The sequence below is a fragment of the Seriola dumerili genome, unplaced genomic scaffold (assembly GCF_002260705.1).
Source record: "Seriola dumerili isolate Sdu_G_001 unplaced genomic scaffold, Sdu_1.0 BDQW01000011.1, whole genome shotgun sequence".
Classification (NCBI taxonomy): Eukaryota; Metazoa; Chordata; class Actinopteri; order Carangiformes; family Carangidae; genus Seriola; species Seriola dumerili.
The window spans coordinates 5,651,442-5,674,688 of NW_019174266.1; the positions used below are offsets into that span (position 1 = coordinate 5,651,442).

At 39.5% G+C, this 23,247-nt stretch overlaps 2 protein-coding genes across 3 annotated transcripts; one reads left to right on the forward strand and one right to left on the reverse strand.

The window, feature by feature from the left end:
* Window positions 1-1,203: 1,203 nt before the first annotated feature.
* On the reverse strand, window positions 1,204-11,350 carry LOC111223249. Of its 2 annotated transcripts, none has more exons than XM_022747330.1 (14): window positions 11,345-11,350; window positions 8,992-9,129; window positions 8,326-8,522; window positions 7,208-7,345; window positions 6,339-6,456; window positions 5,843-6,029; window positions 5,015-5,156; window positions 4,742-4,897; window positions 4,355-4,410; window positions 3,871-4,046; window positions 3,265-3,665; window positions 3,050-3,146; window positions 2,398-2,605; window positions 1,204-2,272 (listed from the first exon to the last, which is right to left on the reverse strand). In XM_022747330.1, the coding sequence occupies exons 2-14, from the start codon at window positions 9,112-9,114 to the stop codon at window positions 2,064-2,066; spliced, it is 2,208 nt and encodes a 735-aa protein (XP_022603051.1). In that variant the 5' UTR covers window positions 9,115-9,129; window positions 11,345-11,350; the 3' UTR covers window positions 1,204-2,063. The 2 variants fall into 2 exon arrangements, with proteins under 2 accessions (XP_022603051.1, XP_022603042.1); XM_022747321.1 differs by having other exon boundaries at window positions 2,380-2,605.
* arfgap2 (ADP ribosylation factor GTPase activating protein 2) lies at window positions 10,439-23,247 on the forward strand. Its single transcript, XM_022747342.1, has 16 exons — window positions 10,439-10,519; window positions 12,289-12,407; window positions 13,063-13,135; window positions 13,253-13,384; window positions 14,148-14,228; window positions 14,839-14,944; window positions 15,873-15,929; window positions 18,079-18,131; window positions 18,799-18,935; window positions 19,099-19,230; window positions 19,460-19,588; window positions 19,692-19,844; window positions 19,946-20,072; window positions 20,244-20,331; window positions 21,036-21,160; window positions 21,564-23,247. Exons 1-16 carry the CDS (start codon window positions 10,448-10,450, stop codon window positions 21,582-21,584), a joined length of 1,605 nt encoding a protein of 534 aa, XP_022603063.1. The 5' UTR covers window positions 10,439-10,447; the 3' UTR covers window positions 21,585-23,247.

Below are 23,247 nucleotides of genomic sequence, written 5' to 3' on the forward strand. Positions count from 1 at the left end.
TGTGAGTTTAGAGTCAGTCATGAACTGTGCAAAATTCCATGACTCATGACTAAGGCCCAATCCCAATCCAGCCCCTACACCCTCCTCCTATCCACTCTCACTCTGTGCATTTGTGTGGAAGGTCCTCCACATTAAGCGTCATCCCAAACCAATTACCCTTAATTGGGAGTGGGTTATTAAACACCAAGTCTGTATCAGTGGAGGCTGACAAATCACACTCTGAGAGAAGTGCAGCATCGCTTTGAGTCAGGGATGGATGAAATGCCACAAACCTACAAATATGAGTCCCATGCGGTTATTTTCCAAATGATAAGTAATAGGTCGCCTCACCTCAAACAGACATTTCATGAACTATTTTCAGGCCCACATGACGAGATTAGAGCTTGCATTGTATTTTGGAATGAACATGCTGTTGTGTACCAGAGAAAACGGTGCATGTGTTTTTTTATTTGATTCAATGCCTGTATTGTATGATTATCAGAAACTATGGAAAAAAAAACCAAGGATATAATCAGATAAAGATGTGTCAATTAAAAATGTTCAACAAAAAAGAAATGTGGCCACACAAGCATGGGAGTGAGGTTTTATTTATTCAATTAGTAAATTTCCTTTCACAAGCATCATATGTGCCATGATTGTCATGACGTCATGTCATCCTAAATCTTTGTCAATGCTGTGCAGAAGATTATCTTTTAAATAAATATGTATTTCATTTGAATATCATTTCTGAAATATTTTGGGTAAAACCAAATTTCCTGTTTCCATCAGGGAAAGGTGGGGGTGTCCAAGAGCGTGTCAGTGTATTTATACCCTCCCTTTTAATCAGGAGACCCTCCACAGCCGAGTGTGACTCTACACTCCACAGAAATAATAAAAAATAATCAGTTCTTCTTTGAAGCATTTTTTAATTTTTAATCATAAATATAACATTTTAATATCAAACCGAGACTCAGCCCTTTCAGCTATCACCTGGAGTTGCCAGTTTCTTCCGCAGCGACTGAGTTCAGACTGAAGCTGTGATCAACACCTGATCTTCTGTGCTGATCCTCGTTCTTGGCCTCTTCATCAAAACCAAACACACGGTGTAACACACAGAGTGTGAGTTGGTATCACACCCAGATGGTTTGACATGTCTTTAAATATACAGACTGATGACACAGCATCTAAATCTCTGGTCACAATAAAGGTTTGTAAAAACAAGGATTAGACAAGCCTATATTTTATTACCAATTATGACTGCATTAGAAACACCCAGGTTACAGGTTACAGGTTATAGGTTAGTGCACTGTTAACAAAGCCAAACACAAAAGGCCCAAATCCTCAGCTATTACTGTCCATCTTACCTAGCAAACCCCTGAAGATAATTGCTGGGTATGTGTTTGCAAAACAAAACAACAAAAATCCTGCAAGACCAGACTGAGTGGAATTTTGTTTTCATAACAGTAGAAATTCTCTGGCTAGTCTGAAACCAGTTATTGTAAGTGGAGGTGAGGTATTGGAACAATCACAAATAGAAACCAAAACATTTTCAGAAGAGCATCCATTGGTTTCTTTGTGTATGGTGCAATACACCAACTATGTACTTCATTATTTTTATGGCTTGTGCCTTTGGACAAGTGTAGAGAGACAGAGACAGTGATGATCCAGGAATGCATTACACATCTTAGACCACCCTCCCACCAACCTGGAACATCCCATCAGGAGGATTATGATGAGCCTCAAAAGAAAATCTCTTTAAAGGACAAGTTCACAATTGTTAATATGAACAATGAAGCAGGTTTTGCTTGCTGTAATCATTACTCCTGTTCATACTAGCCATTAAAATAATCCTCAGAAGACAGGCTCTGAGCGTCCCTTTTAATTGGCTGACTAATAATGCCTTATAATCAAAAAAGACATGGAAAACTACCTTTATACAATATGGGACCTTTAATGGCAGGTACAAACAGGAGGAGTGGTCAGTGAATGTGAGTATTATTTGAAGACAGACCTCTAAAAAAATGCCCACCACTCCTTTAATAATGAACAACCAAAATACTGTGTAAAACTGAGATTAGCTGGGTTTAGTTCTCCAAGTCTGAATCTATAAGAGCATTGCGGTCTTCTTCTTTTCTCTTCTTGCTGAAGTAACAAACAATCACAGCCATGAACACCACTGATACTAGGAAGGCGCAGGCGAAGACCGCAGTGCTGATGTTGCTGTTTAGGACCTGCTTGATGTTCCAACCTCCTTCACTTGATTTGGTGTCTGGAGAAACTGGGGGAGGACTCACTGTAAGACAATACAACCGTTTTTAAAATAGATAGATAGATAGATAGATAGATAGATAGATAGATAGATAGATAGATAGATAGATAGATAGAGCATCATATAATAACCTGAAAGGCGCTCCTCACTCTTTTTCATCACAACATTATCATGATCGGCTGCTTTGGGAACAGCTGGCCCGACAAACTGCAAAGGACCCTGGGTAATTTCGTGGCTGACCGTCTCCCTGCCCAGCCCTCGCCTGCGTCTGCGGGATGGATTCTTCAGACAGCCCTGGGCACATCTGGAAAAGGGACTGTCAGGCTTGCACAGGATGACGGAGCAGGTGATGTACACCTGTAAGGCGGGAAAGTGAGAGTTTTTAGTTCAGAAGGGAACAAGTGATGCTTTTAATGGGAGGGAACATGGTCATGTTGTGCATCAATTTGCCGTTGCTGTTGTTTGCATGTTGTTTTACAAAATTCAGAGTTCAGGCTGTTTTTGATCCCATATCGTCTGCTCCTTGGTGTACTGGCTGACATTTGTGTGCAACTGAAGTGCATCAGCAAAGTGTAGGGAATGTATGTTTTTGTCTTAGTTTATTTTAGTTTTTTTTTAATGAATGAATGAAACACTATATTAACTAAAGGCAGTAGTGTTGTGGCAGGTATACAAAGGGCACGACTGTCACACCAGAGACCAGGATTGCAGTCCCATCTGTCAAGTCCAGTCTAGTCACTTTTTAATTATGTAGTGTTAAATCAGAACAGAAGTTATTTCAAGGCACTTTTCCAGATTTACCTGGTCATAGTTTCCGGTAAATTTGAAGGCTTGAACCTCAAAGTTGAACGAAGTCTGGTTAGATGGGTGGACTTGAACCGTCTCATCTTCTAGACACCTGTGAGACACCGTTTACGAAAGTCTGTTACTGTCCTCCATGATGATTAACTTAAACATTTTCAAATAAAAAGGCAAAAGCATTTTTGATTGTGATCTCAGAAAGCGTCAGTACTCACCCGTTCTTGATGATGTCATAGGAGAGGATGTTTTCAGGGTTGTCGTCAGGAGTGGCTTTGCATGATTCCACAAACAGCTTCACGTTTGGAAGCTCAGATTTAGCTTCAATGCCCATGAAGATCTTCTGCAGCAGTTTGACCTCCACTGGATAGGCGCTGGCGTCCACTTTATTTGTGAAGTTGCCATCACGGTATATCTCAAACGTATAGCCGAAGCTGCCAAAGCTGGACTCAGTGAAAATGTAGTCTGACTTGTGGAGGTTGTAGAAACTGGAGATACTGATGGCTTTGGGAAACTTGCAAGAGAAACCGATCTTCACTGTCCTCCTCCTGGTTATAATCTCGTTGGGCAACTCGAAGGAGTTGATCTCATTCTTGAAAACGATGAAGTCGCCTTTATCCTTTATTTACCACAAACAGAAGTTGGAGAAAAGCCATGAATAGCTGAGACAGAAACAAACACACAAGATGAATTCTTTTATCTGCTTTTCAATGTGTTTTACAGCTACACTGTTCTTCTCATTGACATCTGCACTTGGTTTTCCTGCTACAACCAATGAGATCTTATTTGGATTTTTGTATAAAAATGTAAATGTTGTTCTACACCTCAACTTTGGTGCCACAGGTGCTGAACGACATGCTGCCCGTGATGTGAGTGTTGTTGGAGGTGAGAGAGCAGGACGGGTCGCTCAGCTTCAGGAAGTTCTCGTCGATGTCCGGCATGGAGGCTTTGTCGAGGGCCACCTTCATCTTATTGGGGGAGCATTCAACAGTCGCCTTGCCTTTAAATCACACGCCATAATAACTCCTTATCATTAAGGGCAATATAGTTTCAGAATATTAATACACATTCATGTTCAAACTTAACTTGTACACATTGCATTGTATTATGTTAGGATTATGAGAATTCCCCATACACGTAATGTTAAACTTCAAACAGAAAGTAAAAAAAAGTGTTAAATCTTGCTTAAAATAGTTTTAACATAAAGTTTGAATTCCTTGAAAATAACTTTTATCGAGTGTTAACTGTCTGAACTCTGCGACTAAGTTCGCAATTTTTTATGGCATAGATCACTGATGATAAACAGACCTTGAATGATAGATGCTTGGGTCACCATGACAACAACACACCTCATCTCTGACTGGCTGAATGACAAAAGTAAGAAAATATGTTTCAGTGCAAAAATGCAAGATGAACAATGAAAATAATTATATCTATGTTACTAATAACACCTGGTGCAGCAATTCAGTAAATGATTCAATGCTTTACCAGACATGTTTTTTCATTATTTAACTCTAACGGAAGAGATTTTAAACATTTTAACTGTAAGATCAAAGAGGTTTGACGTAAATCTTAGTTTGAGTTTTTGTTTGTTTGCATGCGTATGCAAAAAGGCTGCAAGAAACCAGAAAAATAGCAATAAGCAGGAAATTTATCATGTGCACTTTTCCAGTAGATGTAGATAAAAACACTCACGATTCATTTGTCTCTGCAGTGAAGCAGACTGGGACAAATCTGTACAGATCGCTCTGCTGTGGTGTCCAGCTCACAGTGACTTCAGCTATTCCTGAATTAGCATCTCTGAACACTTTGCTCATATTCTGAGGGCCGCTGACCTGGAAGTCGTATATGCTTCAGGAAAATGGAGGCAGAGAGGAAGAAACCTGAATTAATGACCCTCCTTTGACATGAAAGGTCTCCTTGTTTTCTTTTTTCAGTCAGAGATGATGGGTTTTCAGTTGCAAGTACCTGGCATGGTGAGCCTGAGCTTGGGCATAAAGCTGGAACGTCTGACCCACGGTGGCATGAAGAACATCACCATGTGAAGGAGTCTTTGATAAGAACATGGGCTGCACGTGACCAGCTTCACACCTCTGTATTGGAGGAAGGACTGAAACATAGACACAAGAGGCTATCAAGACAGGAAAAACTTTTTTTCTTTTAAACATTTGTGGTTTGTAGTCTTTGGTTGGGCATCATCGTCTCGTCTCTAGAAAAAGTGTCACATCAACTTAATCCTTTGCCTTAATATCCATTGAGTTAGCTTAGCTTAACTCCAGGTTAAAGTTACAAATGTGAGAAAAACCATCAAGTCAATGAAGCCAGTATTTTCAGAAAAGTAATATCAAGTGAATAAAGTAATCAATTTGAAAACAGGGTATAATATAATGAGAAAGAAAGTGTGACTTAGACGGACAAAATGTTGTGACATTATGGAAATAAAATCATGATATTTTGAGAAAAGGTTGTTACTTTACATTACCAAGTAAAGTTGTTGGTCTCATCAAAATGTGACAAAAAAAGTTTTCTCTTAAATTAGAACTTTTTTTTAATCATAACTTATCATAACCTTTTATCTAATATAATTACAACTTTATTCTAGTAATATTATATCTTGTAGGTTTAACATTGTAAAGTCTGACAATGTTAAAAGGAGCAAGACATTTCTAGAATTCCCCTTTAACTTCTGTTTTATTGTGTTCAGGTCAAACCAAGTTTTCTTAAGTCAGACAATCGGCCCATTTGTGTCACTTCATTGAAGGTAAATTTTATGGACTGTGTGTTTGTGTCACTTACCCTCCACTGAGAACTGGAGCTTGACTTTGCAGAGAGGTGGTAAGTTTGTGTCGGACACTTGCCGAGATGCCGATGTTCCATCTGCATAGGTCAAAGTGATGTTTGTGGCAGAGAAGTCCTCCAGCATCACCTCAAACACCTGCACACCAACACTGATTTGACCTGTACTCGTCAGTGTGCATGTAGTCTGGAAAGACACCATGAGTTAATAAAGATGATTAAAATGATTAGTATTAAATTAAAACATTTGTAAAACTAATAAACCATCAGAAGAATATTTTTTTTAAACTACATTTTATAAAATAAGGTCTATACATGCTGTAAATGTGTAACCATGACACCGAGTATAATGAGAACATGCACAATTAAGATTCCTATATTTAACTAAAGTGAAACATAATTTATGAAAACATAATATTAGGCTACTATTTCACAGTTTAGCATGCTTGAATGTTTGATCATCGCAGCCCCTGTCGGTCTGTGATCGTGTATTTACATTGTCCAGAGTGAAGTTCGAGGGAACTGGAGCGTCTGAACTGAAGCGGCATCTCACGTTATCTCCATCTGGATCATGGGCCAGAAGACGAATCCTTGAAAAACAGTTCTGAGGCACCCTGTGTGAAAACACAAACAGTTTAATAATCATATTAAAACAGTCTTCAGTTAAGTAGTTTCGTAAAAAAATAAATAAATAAATCACTTCAAATTCATCACTTGATGTATTGGCTTATTTTGGCTTTTTTGTGTGTTTGTTTCTTAGTTTTTTCCTTAAGGAACTATTTAAGGAAGAAGAATTACAAAACAAAATGTAGGAGAATTATAAGGCCAGAGACATATGATCTGATATCAACCGGTTGGACGCCAATAGGAGTTCAAGAGCCAGTGTGGGAACAATAACAAAAGATATGGTCAGGAAGTTAACTGAGCAGGCTAAGATACTTAGGTTTGGTGGGAAACATCTGGAAATAGGATATTGGGTAAATAGGAATAGATATAACGCCAAGGCACACTGCCAATAAGAGAACGATGACCTGGGAGGGTGTCATGGTGTGCTCTTCTGGCAGAACACCATGACATCCTCCCAGGTCATCGTCATCTAACCTCTATTTTCACATATGATCTGCAATTTACTGTTACGTTACTGTTTGACACATTTAAGCCACATTTTGATCAGAAAACAAAAACAAACAAAAGAACAGAATAACCCTGTCTGAATTGTTCATTCAAATGTAAATAAAAAAAGAGACAAAAAGGAAAAAAAGAAAGCTCTGACAGATACAAAATATATCTTACTGATGTTGTTTGTGCTCTATACCTGCAGAGCTCTGTCATGTAGTTCTCATACAGAAAAGACGAGGCTCGTACCTTAAAGAAGACACAGTTGTTGTCACTGGACAGCTGTTGAGGGCGTGTGAGTCAGATCGAGTTCCCAGGTCCAACTCTGCATGAGTCGTCCAGTTTGTTTTCCCGTTGACATTAGACGCCCAACAGCAGCCTGTGCCCCTAAACAGAAGGAGGTGGAAGGTGTTATCACTCATAAATACATTTACACCCTCACGCCCACATCCCCGTGCCAGCTGGGAGCCGACAAAGATGGAGCCGCATCACCGAGCTCAAGATCAGTTTCTATCACACCTACATTCTATTCCATCTGGTCACATGTTTTTGTCACGTCATAACTCAAGAATTCATTCACTAATTATAGCACAATTTATCTCATATGTCTAACAGGATAAAATGATGGAAGTGATTACATTTTATTTCCAAAAGGTCAAAGGTCAACTTCACTGTGACATCACACTGTTCTGCATAAACACCTCTGGTCATTATTCAACAATGTAACTGAGATGGGGATCTCCTACACTTGGCTGGTTGGTGGAGGGATATGACCACAAGGTGGCGATTCTACTTTTTTCTTACTCTTCAGTGTTCTTTGTGCTTTTCTTTAAAAACACTGAATGCTTTCACTTCTTCAGGCATCTACAAATCCTTAAAATGAACTGAGGCTGAGGAGAAAAATCTGTTTTTGGTTGAACCACTTACAATTTAAAAACGGTCATTTCTGCCTCATGCAAAATTGTTATATAAATAATTTGCTATTCAGATAATTACAATACTGCTGTTTTTTTCTTCAGATATTATTATTATTATTATTGTTGTTGTTGTTGTTGTTGTGAAATTTGCTTAGAAATTTGCCTTGCTATCATTTTATTGTCCTATTTTCAGTCTTTTATGTTTTTTTCTATCTGTGAAAGTACTTTGTAATTTTATTTTGAAAAGTCCTGTACAAATAAGAGTTAATTCTAATGCTACCATACTACACCGATCAACAACGCTCTGCCACACCTGCAGAGCTTTCTGATGTAATTTTGTCTTCAGCCTATGAGGGCCACCACAACTACATTCAGGCTACACTCTAAGATGAAAACACAACAGATGTCTGTAGAGCCTGATGCCAGAAAAGGTTAGTTCCTGTGACATACCTCAGAGAAAAGGAGGTTTTATTCGTTGACACGGTTGCTGTTGTGTGCCCTTCAGACTGGCACCATCTGCCTGTGTCATCCTGATCCGTTTGCAGGACGTTCGACTTATCAAAGCTCGTGCAGACCCCTCCCTCACATGTGAAGGACGACTGGTCTTGACAGCTGCTCCTTCCATTTTGTCTGTGATAGAAGGTTACCTACACTTTGGGAGAGTGCAGTATTGATACTGTGCAGAAAGAGTAACTTCAAGTTTTCCTCAGAAAACAGGGTGAAAAACAACATCCATGTTTGTTTAGTCAACCCAATCAATCTGGGTTTTTTTTTAACAAATTCGTCAGTGCTGTTTGTAAAAAATTCAAAAAGCTTTGTAGAAGCAAGTCCATAAATATTTTGTAGATGACAGTCATGCAGGTGTTTCAGCGCTTACTACGTGGCTGCATGGTTTCTTAAATCAGTAAACTTGGTAAACTACAGACTTTTCTGCCTTTTCTGACTTTTCAGATTCAGTTTACTTCAGCAAATATGTTTTCTTCCAAACAGCATAAGTTGATTATGAAATCATTTTTGAAAAGGTAGGCTTATCAATTGCTTTCTCTGGCAGTTCTCTTTTATAAAAAATTTCAAAAATATGAAAATTTATAGACGGTAATGATAAAATTACTGTACCCTAAATGTCCCATTGTTCTTCTTCTGTGGAGGCATGAAACTGATGCTGTCTCCATAAAAGCTTTGAGCCAAAGCAGTCCCCAATAATGCGGACAGCAGCAGGAAAAGTGCACCTGCCTCCATGATGTCTAACCGAATCTGTTCATGCAAAAGCTTGCTCAGTCAGTTCCAGTGTCACAATTGGTAGTTCCTTTGAAATTCACTCAACAGGTCTAACCAGATCTGCACCAAACTGAAATTTCAGTTCACAATCAGTGATGAAAACAGGTTACATGTTGCAGGACAATAGGGAATTTTTTTGGTATGAACTTTCATCCACTGGTTTGGGTTACATTTGTCAGATCATGTGATCAAAATTAGTAAAGCAAAAATTGTCTGATCTCTTCTTCTAGACAACAAACCCTTAAGACCAAATTATCTACAAAAAGAAAACCATTTCAGTGGGCAAATTACAAAGGACAACAATCAAGCCAATGTACTACTTGATCACATATGTAAGTTTTTTAAGCATCAATTTAGAGAAAAATATATTTGTGTTGAAACAATATCTGCATCTATTGCATTTATTATTCTATATAAAATGTGCAAGAGGTGAGAAATGATTCTTCAAGATGAAAGGCAAACAACTGGGATTTTGCTAATATTATAATTACACATTAGGGGAAAAAATTACACCACCAAGGTTAGGCTAGATAGAATATAGAGATGGATGATTAATTCAAAAATGGTTCAATCCAATTTATACATTGGCTCTGACAGTTCAACACACTGCAATTTACAAAAACACATGCAAACAGATAAAACACAAGCAAATAAAAAAACAACTTCAGCAATTTGACAACACGTGCTCAGTATTTAGAAATAATGCTGCAAAATGAGAAAATACAACCAAATCCAAAAAATCCAAAAAGAAAAAACAGGAAAAAACTATGGTGAAACAAGTTATATTTTGGTGTATTTTCTATTTTTGGTTGTGAAGATATCTACTTAATTTGCTGGTGTTTTACCTATATCCATGTGTCTTCCTAAATTGTATTGATGTATTGAGTACATAAATGTATTGAGCCCTGGGGGCCACTGTAAATTGACTTTAAATTCCCATTGGGAATAGAGGAGTTTAGAAAATTTAGCCCATAGTAATTCATAATGAGATTTCTTAATAGCCTTAGCCTTTTGATTGGACCTAACTAATCTTTCCATTTCATCCAATTAAGGGCCTAATGCTAATTGGTTGAGCTTTGAAAATAGTCAGACCAGGTGTGCAAGGAGTAAAAATGGAAAAAAAAATATTTTGGAAACATGGTAAATGTTCTGTTGCCTGTGAGGCAATTATTTCGGGTAAACGAATAACGTGTGTTCAACGGCGACTGTCATTAAAGATTTTCGCTTTCGTCAGATTTTGGGCAAACGATGACCCGTAGTTACGTCAGTTTGTGGAAATTGTCAGAGGGACAAGATGGCTACGGAACCAAATAAGACTGAAATCCTCACCATTTTCAAAAGATTAAGATCTATTCCGACAAACAAGGTAACCGAATAAGACGCTGCTGCTATCGGTGTATCATCCTTTAAGCCTGTTCTTTATTGGCAGTTCGTCGATTATTTCGATCTGTCCTGTAAAAAGCGGTTAGCTCGCTGGCTAACTGTTATCTAGTTAGGCCCGGCTACACGGTCGGAAAACTAACGGGAGCTAACGCTGCTAGCCTGCCGGTAAAGCAGTCAAACATAAAGGCCACGTATACGATTTGTGTTCGCCGCGGTGGCTAAGCAGTTGGTTAAGATTCGCTAGGCTTCAGAAACGACAGAAGAATTGATTAACTGGTTAGAAGAAACGTCAGCTATATCCAAAACATGGCATTTGTAACGTTAATGTACACATTTGTAGTTTTGAGGCATTTGTCGTTAATGTTAAGTTGATATTTGGCAGGATTGTTTCTTGCCTATCAGAGCCTTGGTATCAGTTGTACAGTGATTAATATAATATGTTGTGAGGTGGCTTAAACGAATGTGTATGTTAAATGATTTTTTACACTGTATCGCGTCAGGGTCTGTGGTTTGACACTATGCGCATTAGACTGGCAGCCTCTGTTTTCACCATTAAATCTTTACCTGAGGCCTTAAAAAAAAAAGCAAACCCACAATGATGTATAGGATCCTTCACCTGTCAACATTAGGGTTGCAACTAATGGTTATTTTTCATTATCTGTTAATCTCCCAGTTCATTTCCTGATCGATGTTTAATCTATAACCTGGCTAAAATCAGGAAAATTAGTCAAAAGCGACAACTTTAAATGACTTTTTTGCCTGACCAACAGCCAAAACCTAAAGTTATTCAGTTTACAACGATCCTTACATTGGTGAAGCGTCACTCGTCCTTCACTTGTCCATTTATCTTTGTGAAGTTTAAGTTGTGTGGCCTTTAGTCTTTGTCCCATTACATGACTGCTAGTTAAAGGTTCCTCCGGTTCTTATTGATTTGGCCAGTGAAGTACTTGTACACAATCCTTATTGTTTTCACTGTTCTCGATTTCTGATTTTTTGGGCTTTTTATAGTGGAAACTGACAAAAAGAAAATAGTCACTAAAATATCTTTATAAACTAACTATTAGTGGGTGTATTGTCTGTGAGACTCTATGGTGCATTTGTAGTTACCCTGATGTGGGTTGGTACTTGAGCATTTTCTTTTTGATTTACATTAATTATAATATAGCAGTGGAGGTTAAGCGTTTTGCTGTTATGTCTGTCCTACAGAACAGAGTAGGTAACCCTCCTCTATTGATCTTCAATAGGCTTCTCTCTTTTTTGGTTGTTTTGTGGAGTTATTTATTATCTACATAAAGGATGAATGGTGTTTTGTGTTGCTCAGATTGTGAAAAGTCATCTAAGACTAACTTGTGACTGTCAGCTATGTATTTTGTAATTCTGTTATGCAATAAAAAATCAATAGTGCCACAGTTGAGATATGCAACAAAGGTTCCTGGCCAGGTTCCTGCATCTTAAACACTGGTTGTGTTGCTTATAGATGTCATTAAAAATGTAAATGTAAAAATAGTTAACTCTGCCAAGGAGATTATGTTTTCTGTTTATTTGTCAGCAGGACTATGCAAAAAGTAGTGAACCAATTTGCACCAAACTTGGGGGAGGGATAGGGCATGAACCCATTAAATTTTGAAACAGATCCAGAAAACGAACTATGAATTTGAATTTTTTCTGGTGTATGTTGTTTGACATTGGGCTTGGGGGAGGTCTTCACTCTCTGAGTGCCCTTCTAGTTTTCAAATGTTTTGTTCTTTGCAGGTATGTTTTGACTGCGCAGCAAAAAACCCCAGCTGGGCGAGTATTCCCTATGGTGTGTTCTTATGCATTGACTGCTCTGGCATCCACCGCTCACTGGGAGTGCATCTCAGCTTCATCAGGTAGACTCAACAATGAACATAGCTGTCAACAGATAAAACCCATACTTCTCTAACAATTCTAGTCAACGGTTGAGTAGTCTCTCAGAAAAGAATGCTTGTCACTTTAATTGCTGGGTACAGTGAAGATGTCTGTGCTGCCGTCACTGGTCAGAAGAATGTAGTTTTGTCTTTCGACCACAGTTTGTGAATGACTTATCAATGGACACTTAAGCTGACTTTATACTCTGTCCAAACCGCTTGTTGGATGGTCAGATAGCTTCAGCAACCCCACCACCACCACACTTCTCCAGTGTTAGATCAGAGGAGTCTTTCTGTAACTTTGTGAAATAAAAGATCCAACATTGACACACACTTCATGCAGTGATTGGCCAGCTGTGTGGAAGTGAGAAAGGAGCCAGGGTCTGTACTTCTCTCTCAGCTCGGTTTTCCTTTTGTTACACAACTAATGATGGCATTTGTCATTTGTAAAAACAAGTGCAGCACTATCATTGTTTCCCTCGACTTCTCACTCCCACCTTCCAGTGTGGATGTTCAGACAACACATTGTACAAAATAGTTCTGACTGGGTTTAAACTGACTGACCTGCAGTGCCATGATCATGTGCACCTGTCATACTGGAGGGCTGACTTTCCATATTCCCCCCTTTTTCCCTCAGATCCACTGAGTTAGACTCCAACTGGAACTGGTTTCAGCTTAGATGTATGCAGGTGGGAGGCAATGCCAATGCGGTAAGTCGGACCAAGCCCCTAAGTAAAATCACTTAGGATCTTAAATGTGAATGACCCATGTTCCAGGAAGTGTTATTACCTGTAATTAAGAAACTCCTTTTCTCCTCCTATCTGAAGACTGCATTCTTCCGCCAGCATGGCTGCTCTACAAATGACACCAATGCCAAGTACAATAGTCGTGCAGCCCAGATGTACAGGGAGAAGATTCGGCAACAAGCAAATGCCGCGTTGTCCAAATATGGCACAGATGTGAGTATAAATGAAGTGGAAACAGTTCTTGGAATTTATCATATCTTGTAGCCCAAGTCACAACAGATAGATCATTTCTTTATGGCACAGGAGTCAGGAGTAGACAGGCTGTATCCTGGGCTTTGTTGGTAAAGCTCCAATGCTGGTTACTTGTTTTGTTTATTATATGCTTCCAGGTAGGCAATAATATTGTACATTGCGATATTTAGGCTGCTCTGTACCAGTCCTGCCTCTCAAATAAAACATAAAAGGCTGAAATAATCTTGTGAGCACATTAATTTTGTTTTGTTAGTGTTAGTGTTAGAAGTTTGTAACTTTTATGATCCAAGATGTTTCAAATCAAGTGAAATATTTACATCTATTATGTCATTTTTTGTGTTTCTTAGTTTGCTTCACTGATCTGATCTCTGGTCCAGCTCCTGTCACTGTTAGCTAACAGCTACACACAGTGTGACTGAGTCACTGTTTTGATTTTAATTTTACACCCCACAGGTACAACTCACTCAGTGATAATAACTGAAATTGCCTGGTGCCCTGTGGATCACTGACATATTACATAATAGTGATTATCAGAGTCTGAGCCACATTAGCAGAACTAGTTCAGAGTCCACAGGGTGTGTGCTAATGACAGTATATGATGATCACATCAATGGCAATATACCAAAAAAGTAAAAGTCAGAATTTTAAACTTCCTGTGTGACTATTAGTCATTGAAGTTCGTGTCTCTAAGTGAAACTAAACACTCTTCCTCTCCTCATCGCAGCTATGGATTGACTCTTCTGGAGGAAGCACTACCACAGCCCCTGAGAAGAAAGAGACAGACTTTTTTGCCGAACATACACAGGTTTGTTTTTCTGCAAAATCACAGCCTGCGACCATCTTCAGTACGTAGGTCTGTGATAGAAAATGTTTGCTACATGCCAGGGAAGGGAATATGTCATTTTCAGTACAGGAATATTTTCATTTTTCTATTATTTCCACAAGAACCTATTGGATATTGGATTTTTTTGAGACTGATGCTGTACAGTTTTTTGAGGTAAAATATTTTGTTATATTTCAATATAACACAAACAACATTTTTATAAATATCTTTTTAATTTGATTATTAAACAACTGTGACCAAGATATGACTGAGCTGGACATTTTCCAAAAATGTGACACTAATGACGAATTTAACAATAAGTTTGAAATTATAAACTACACTGGGATCTAAATTACTATCAATAATGACATTTAACAACAACATAAATATAAAAAAACATATTTTAAAGTTGAGATAAGAAAAATACGAGTGAACTATATAATAATGCAGCCTGAAAATGGTTATGAAAAATCTAAACGGTAATATAAAAAAATATAATAACAAAAATAATAATGTGATAAAAAGGATGCTGTTTCGTGAATTTCTTTTCACTTAATTGAAAGTACAAATACCCATTTAATTTGTTTCCCAGCCTGCTAACGACTGGAGCATGGCGCCGTCCTCTGAGCAAGAGCAGAATGGAGCCACTGTCACCCCACAGCTGACGGACACAGCACCCAAAGGCCAGGATGACAACCGTTAGTATAACAAACCCATCTGTTGCCAAATGTGTTTCACTCATTATGAAAAGTGGCTCTTTGAAGATTTTGAAAATAAGTCAGTCAGTTTACACGTAATAATAAGCACTGTCAGCCTGTGAAGTCAATTGTGTAATGTCTGTTGTGGCTCTGAAAGAAGCTTTCCAAAGTCTCAGAAGATGACCCTGATGATGTCATAGTGATGTCATCAGGGTTATGTTGGCCTCGGCTGAGGGACTACATATTTTTAACAGATAGTCTGTGTTGCTGGACATGAGTGTTCAGTAGGCAGAGAGAGCCTGATGTCAGGATGCTGTTGGTTGCAACATTGGAAATGTGGGATTGAGGAGATGTCAGTATCTGGCCTCTCATAAATCTGTAGTTCTGGAAGGGTTTTTTGTTGAGCATTAGATTTACATATTCTGCTCTGACTGCCGCTATTTTGTTGAAGTTCCTTTCCGTAGTGAAGTCATAAACAACTCTGTGTTTCTGTTTCTGCTGGAATCAAGATGATGGCAGTTGACTCTCTCCTGACTTGCATTGTGTCATAAAGTTAAGTGGCCCTAACTTTCGCTTGTAGTGTAGCTGGGGGCTTTTTGACTCTGTCACGCTCAGCGGGGGCCTGCAGGGCTCCAAAGCCAGGTGTCTTTCACAATGAACAGCAGCTGTTACTGTGGCAGCTTTTTGTGTGAACACATAGTTATACTAAATCACTGGGGTGCCACTTTAAAATTTCAGTGAATTGAAATGGCTTCACCGGTTCAGGCTTTGAATGAGGGAGATTTTGCTGCACATCATACAGCATCAGCTGGAGATGACACAATTTAGACAGTCCAACAAACTGTGGAATGAAAATTGAAAATCTTTTGTTTTATTATTATTACAAATGCTTGATGTCTAATGGTTTTTTTGTTTTTTTTCTCTCTAGAGCCAGAGGAAGGACCGAGCATTGATGGTCTGAGCACATCACCCAAAGCTTCCATTGGTGAGTCTGTTCGCTCTGATTAATGACACGAGCACTTTCCTGCTCTCTCGTGACGTCACCACTGTCATCTGTAATTCCCCTCTCACGTCTGACACTTGCTCTCATTCAGTGGTACATACTTGCAACAGTTTCAGACTCAGACTCTGCAGCCTCATCTCTCTCTGTCTATCTCTGTCTCTCTCTGTCTATCTCTCTCTCTCTCTCTGTCTATCTCTCTCTCTGTCTATCTCTCTCTCTCTGTCTATCTCTCTCTGTCTATCTCTCTCTGTCTATCTCTCTCTCTCTCTCTCTCTGTATCTCTCTGTCTATCTCTGTCTCTCTCTGTCTATCTCTCTCTGTCTATCTCTCTCTGTCTATCTCTCTCTCTGTCTATCTCTCTCTGTCTATCTCTGTCTCTCTCTGTCTATCTCTCTCTCTGTCTATCTCTGTCTATCTCTCTCTGTCTATCTCTCTCTGTCTATCTCTCTCTCTCTGTCTATCTCTCTCTCTCTGTCTATCTCTCTCTGTCTATCTCTCTCTGTCTATCTCTCTCTGTCTATCTCTCTCTGTCTATCTCTCTCTCTCTGTCTATCTCTGGATCTCTCTGTCTATCTCTGTCTATCTCTGTCTATCTCTGAATCTCTGTGCTTATCTGTACAAACAATTTTACTTTCTTTTCTACACAGTCAGCACAGTGACTGCAGATTATGGAGTAGTGGTTGTTGCACTGCAGTTTTGGTCAGTCACATACATCTGTGACTTCTTTGCAGGTGCAGGGTTGTAATTAAACAAAATAGCAGCTATTGGACACAATTAACAACAAAAACCATGACCATTTGTGTCTCTTTAGACCTGTGAACATGAATCTTACCTTTTTATTTCCAAGATGCTCTCCGTTAATTAAAATAACACAACTTTGATAATAATACAAAAAGATGCAATACATTGCGCGACACAAAACATGATAAAAATGTATAAATAGGAAAACCACAAACACAGCAGAGGATTCAAAAAAGACAAATCAGAGAGAAACAGCTTTGAGGCAAATCAATTAATAGTAAATGACTAATCTATAAATGTCAAATTTCACAGAGTCTGAGGGGATGTCTTGTGATCATCAAGAACCCGGACACTGAACAACAGCATCAGTGACAAACTGTCCAAGCAGCAGTCTGTGTGTTCATCTAGTCTGAGCTCAAACCTTGTTGATAAAGAGAAAGGTTTGGATTATGGATTTGAATTGTGGTTGTGGTGACTGGTTTGTCTTGTCCTGTAGAGGAGAACATGCGTTTGTCATCACAGGAAGAATGGACACCCAAAGGTGACTGGTGTGAGCATAGCTGCTGTTTGCGCCGGCTGGTTTATGCCTGAGACGCATGGTTGTGTTGCTTGATTGACATCTGCGCAGCTGCCTCCCCTTCTCCATCCTCTGCTTATCACGCACTGGAAGCGGCTCACTTTGCAGAGATTGAGATAGTTGTGTGCAATTTTTCTTGTAAGCTCCTGCTGTCAAACGAGTTTCTCTCTCATGAGGCAAAGTTCAGTGTTTCTCAGCCATAAAACTTGAACAGAGGCTGGTGCATTGTGCAAAACGAGAACAGTCACTGTCGCACTGTCTCACGTACCTGCAGGTAATCAGTGTGTGGATGAGAATTTTGAAACAAGTCGACACTGTGGCATCTCATTGACAAATGGTCTCAAAGGACTGATTCTATTGATAGTAGTTGTCACAATAGATGTGTCCTGAAGAGTCTGTAATTTTAGTTCCTGTCCTTCTCTGTTAATTTTCTCACAGACATACTGACTAGCAGACAGTGGTGTTGTGAGAAGGGGAATGTTTTCATCTTGTGATGCAGAAGATGTGTGGTTCAGCTGTGTTTTTTTTGGGAAACTGAGGATCAAAAGATCAGTTTGAAATACTGTACCTTTGCATCGGCTTCCTTAACAGAGTGTCACGCTTTGTGTTTCTGTAATGAGTCGCAGTTTGGGAATTAACAGTAAAAACCCCACTCTGTGCTGTTTCTCTGCAGTGGGAGCTTTTATCAATATTAGCTTGTTTTCTTGAGCTGGTGTGTTTTTTTTTTTTTTTTTTTTTCTTGCTTTGATTTTATGTCATTAAAAATATCTTGAAGATTTTTTTTTTTTAACAGATTGCCACTTGTGTTTACAGATGTGAAACCTTCCATTATTGGAAAGAAGAAGCCCATGGCTGCCAAAAAAGGGGTGAGTCAAGGGTTAGGGTTATTTGCAATTCGCACCATAAGCAAGCACTTGGCGACAGTGGCAAGGAAACATGTATATTTTCACCTTGTGTTTTGAGAGCTGCCATACAGTACATGATGGTAACTTGGCTCACATGGAACAAGAGAGACAGCAGGAGGCCATTAAAGTACAAAGATATAACTTCACCAGTTTGGTCCACATCTTAAGGATCCCCTCCTAACATATTTAAAGACATTCAAAAACAATCTGCTTTGAATAATACTTGGTGTCTAACATTGTTTTCCACAAAAGAAAAGTTCAGATACCATGAGATAAACTCTTTCTCGCTCATTGAAAAATCCAGACTCTATGAATATGACACAAGATGTGTCCTATTTCACTGTGAAGTCAGTTGTTTGTGTGTGTGATCTTTTCAAATTGTATATTATATATAATATCATATATTAATATATATACTTTTATCCAAAGTAGTTGTGATGCGATAAAATCATGTTTACACGTTAAACTCAGATTTAAGGTGAACACAGACTGTGCGCATACGTCATTCTGCACAGTGAAGCTCAAACATCACAGTCAATAAGTCAATAAGCAAAACACATTGTTGATATGTAACTCTGACTGTGACCTGGAACTAATCTGTGTGCCACATTTTCCCTCGTTAATGCAGCTCGGTGCAAAGAAAGGTCTCGGTGCCCAGAAGGTGAGCAGTAAGAGTTTCTCTGAGGTGGAGAAACAGGCGCAGGTGGCTGAGAAGCTCAGAGAGGAGCAGGCTGCTGAGGCAAAGAAACAAGCCGAGGAATCCATGTGAGGATCGTTTTATCTCTGTTCATTGAGTTTATGTAAACCATTTCATTCTAAGCTTTTCAAATTAAGAAATAAAACGCACTCTTTTGGTACGAGAAAAAGTGTGATACGTCTTCATGTTCGTCCACGTGTGATTTGACGTCGCTCGTTTCGGTGTTTGCAGCGTGGCCTCGATGCGTTTGGCTTACAAAGAGCTGGAGATCGACAGGAAGATGGAGGAAAAGAAGCTTCAGACCATGGAAGGCAAGAAGAGGGAGCAGGCCGAGAGGCTGGGCATGGGCTTTGGAAACAGGAGGTAACATCACAGCATCCTGAGATCAGTGTGTGGGGACGAGTTGTCTCTTTACCTCTGAATAAAACACTGTCATATAGAGGACTAAAGTTTTATTATCAGGAACAGTAATAGTTTCTTAGTACAGGATTGTTTAAATTTGTGTTCTGAAGTTGATGCTTGAGTGATATCACGTCACAAAAGCTGCTTGTTTTTTTATATTCTCCAAATGTGTGTGTGTTTCCTGTTTCAGCGCCGTGTCTCACTCAGTGATGTCAGAGATGCAGGTGATCGAGCAGGAAACCCCTGTGGGAGCAAAGTCCTCCTCTCGCTCCAAACTGGATATGTTTGATGAGCCGGGCTTCACCTCTGGACCCCCGAAGTACAGATGACACTCCTCAAAAAACACCCACTTATTAATTCTTATCTGTCAGTTTCAATTAGTTCATTTGCTTTAACTAAATCCATTGTGGTCGTTGTTTCAGGTATAAGGATAACCCATTTACAGTTGGAGATAGTTTTGGGTCCCGGTGGGACACTGATGGAGGAAGTGCCTCCTTCACCACCTCCTGGGCTCTGGAGAAAGAGGACCCCAAAGAGGAGGTCACCATCTCTAGTATTCAGCCAATTGGGGAGAGGTATCTACACAGATGTTCATGTACACACAAACGTCTTGTCTCAACAGTTGTGTCTACTGTACATGATGCAGCTCTGATGTGTGGTCTTGTGTTTAATCCAGACTTCCCAGCAGAAGAAAAGCCGAGGTATCGGCTCCAGTGTCGGAGTCGAGCGAGGCCAGGCAGAAGTTTGCCAACGCAAAGGCGATCTCTTCTGACATGTTCTTTGGTCGGGAGAGCAGCGCCGAGGTGAGAAACCTCATCTTCACTTCTGTTTAAAACATGAATCAAACTACTACTACTAATCTCAACGTCAAAATATTGACAGCTGTGTATGTAAAACAAATGATGGAACACTTTATTTGTTTAACTATGTGCTGTTATTACCTTGATTTTAACTTCTGTTTCCTCCTCTCTCAGTACGATGCGAAGACAAGACTGGAGAGCATGTCCGGGAGCACCTCCATCAGTTCAGCTGACCTGTTTGGGGATGGCAGTGACCATAAAGGTAAGACCTGTTTATTTGTGTGGGATGTAGAAATTAAAAGAAAACAGGAGTCAAAGTAGCAGCAAGCTTGGCTTAAAGGATAAGACTGGTGTTATTGTGTTTTTCTAAGTGACAAAAGAACACGGTTAGTCCCTGTGTGTGCGATTCAGCTGTAAATTATTTTAAAACAGCTCACAAATATATTGTTTGATTTTTTTTTTTTTATATAGTATCAGTAATTCCCTAAAACAGCTGCTCACCTAAGTTTTTATTTTTTAATCAAACTTTACTCAGACAGGAGGAAACAGTGTATTTGTCGGGGACTATTTTCAGCAGCGGATTAATCCACATTTAGTGCTGTAGTGAGTATTTGGGGTACCAGGACGGTGTGTGTGGCACTGAGTCAAAGTAAACTACAGTGTGTGTGTTCATGGTGATTGAGGAACATCACAACTAATGTGTGTTTTAATAGTTTTTTAACAGTGGAGCAGGAATCAGATACATCAGGCTGTGACACACACACAGTAACTTGACAGTAGGACACCCAGTGTTGGTTTTGTGCTTTCTGTCTCTCTAAGTGAATGTTTATCACTGATTCCCCATTTTTTTATTAGATAGTTTGTGTGCGGCTGAAACACAGGTGAAACCGAAGTGTTATGTATGCCGTTCATTTAAATGTGTGTGAATTTAGGATATTTTTGTACTAATTCCTCTGCTGCTCTCAGGGAGGGCATCAGGCTTTGACAGTGTGCTCCCCTCCGGCCCCGACATTGCACAGTTCAAACAGGGAGTGAAGACTGTAGCAGGCAAGATGGCTGTCCTCGCTAACGGTGTCATGAACACGATCCAGGTGAGACATCAAGTCGAGTCAGTCACAGTGTGTTTCCTGTTTGCTCTCTGTGGCTCCTTGCTTCCCTCAGCTGCGTCTCCACCTCACATCAGCTCTTTCCAGTGGGGATGTGAGAGAGAGAGACGAGAACAGAGAGACTATATTTACCTAAAGAAGACCAGTTCACACAGTCCAGCTTCATTTAGAGGAGATGGCAACTACTCATGACACAAAACATCTTATCTAGTCTATTTGTAGAAAGGTTTTTAGGGAAACCACCTGAGGAAGCATAATCGGCTGAATGGAAAACATCCAACGTCATCTCAAGCTCAGATGTTCGACATTGTTGGAACGTTATTGGCCGCTACACAAATGTTTGTTCATTTTTTGTGTATTTCTAATGTTTTTCTGTATGTTGTCTCAGGATCGTTATGGCTCCTACTGATCGGCCCTGACGACGAGCAGCAGCCTGTGGGAACACACACTAACTAACGTCTGCGTAGAGCCAACCAGCCTCCTGACTGACACGTGCATTTGGGCGGAAGAGATGGGACGAGGGAGAGACGGGGAGCAGAGAGGATTGCATGGGGGAAAAGAAATCGTCCTTCTCGCCCGTCCCTCTTTTAGAGACAATTTTACAGGAGTGAGACTGTATTTTCTTCTCTCATCCTCATTAGCAGACTCTTGAGTTTTATTTTCATAAAGGAAACCATCGAAGGGTGTAGTCTTTTCTAAACCAAGAGTTTTGTTGTAATTTACTGTCGAGAATTTTTTGGTCTTAGATTTTCAAAAAATGGCGTCAGAGTTAATTCTACTATATTTTATTCCTCCTGCATAAATCAAAGTGTTGTTTTTGATTCATATTATCAAATTCATGCTTATGTCTTTTATTTTGTTTTATTGTGATATTAAAAAAAGGTGCAGTATATATTTTCAAATTTTAGCGTTAATTTGAACAAGAATCCACGGTGTTTTGCATTCGGTGTTTGATTCACTGCTGCTCGCTCACAGTAGAGTTTGTCCACAGGTTAGGTTTTTTTATTTACACAAAGCATTGACAGACAATTTCAGACAATTTGTGAGCTTGGACCCACGCACTTCTCTCTGGGTGGAAGTATATACTCTGAAACACTGGAGCATCAGATACATGATGTCCAAGCTGCTGTGGTTATTTATTTTCTATCTATTGGGGGTACAGGGTGCGATACCTCTGGTTTGGCTCATATCCCAGCAAAGTGTTGTGCATTGGAATTGGAGGGATTAAGGGGGCATGAAATTAAAATAGATAAGAGGGTATTGATACAGACATCAGATAGAACATGCTAAGTCCCAGCTCATAAAACAGCGACACTTTTGACTATGCATCTCCATTTTTACAACCGTTTCTTTCATGTTTCTGCCAGTTGAATCTGAAGTCTGCCTCTGTGTACCTCAGCTCTGAAAAAACAAGACGTTTTGTTGGCACTGCCTTTTTCTCTCTCAACAGTTGAACCTTTTATTTTTGGAAGGCTGGTGTCTTGCAGTTTACATGTTTATCTTTTCAGACATTTTGGCCAATGAAAAATATTCCTGACATTCAAGGTGTAGAACATCATAAGGGTTGTGCCTCTAACTGATGATGATGATGATGATGATGATGATGATCTTCAGACAAAATGATGTGTCTTCGGGACAAAGAAGCCTTTCAGTATTTCTCTAACACCGGCCAGGGAGCATGCAAGTGAATCCAACAAAATGCATCTAGTGTGAACCTCTGATAGAACCAGTCTTATTTAACATGGTCACACCCTGTCCATCAGTTTCCTGTTAGTGATGAAGCTCGTCTCAAACCCTCAGTACTGTCACTTTGTTCCCGGCAGACTTGACATTCAACACGTTATTGAAAGGATTGTCCGTGCAGTTGAGGTCTGGATTCCGGTTCGTAATTTTGTTTGAAAGACCAGGGTGTCATATTTTTCCTAGCGTGGCCATGCCTGTGTATGTCCCAACCGTGATAAACTCTCCAAATAGTAACAACCATGTGGACTGAAAGGATGAAACATTGGACTATTTATTTGTAGGCTACAAAAAGAAACCTATTCAATATGTTAATAAAGATCGAAAACCTC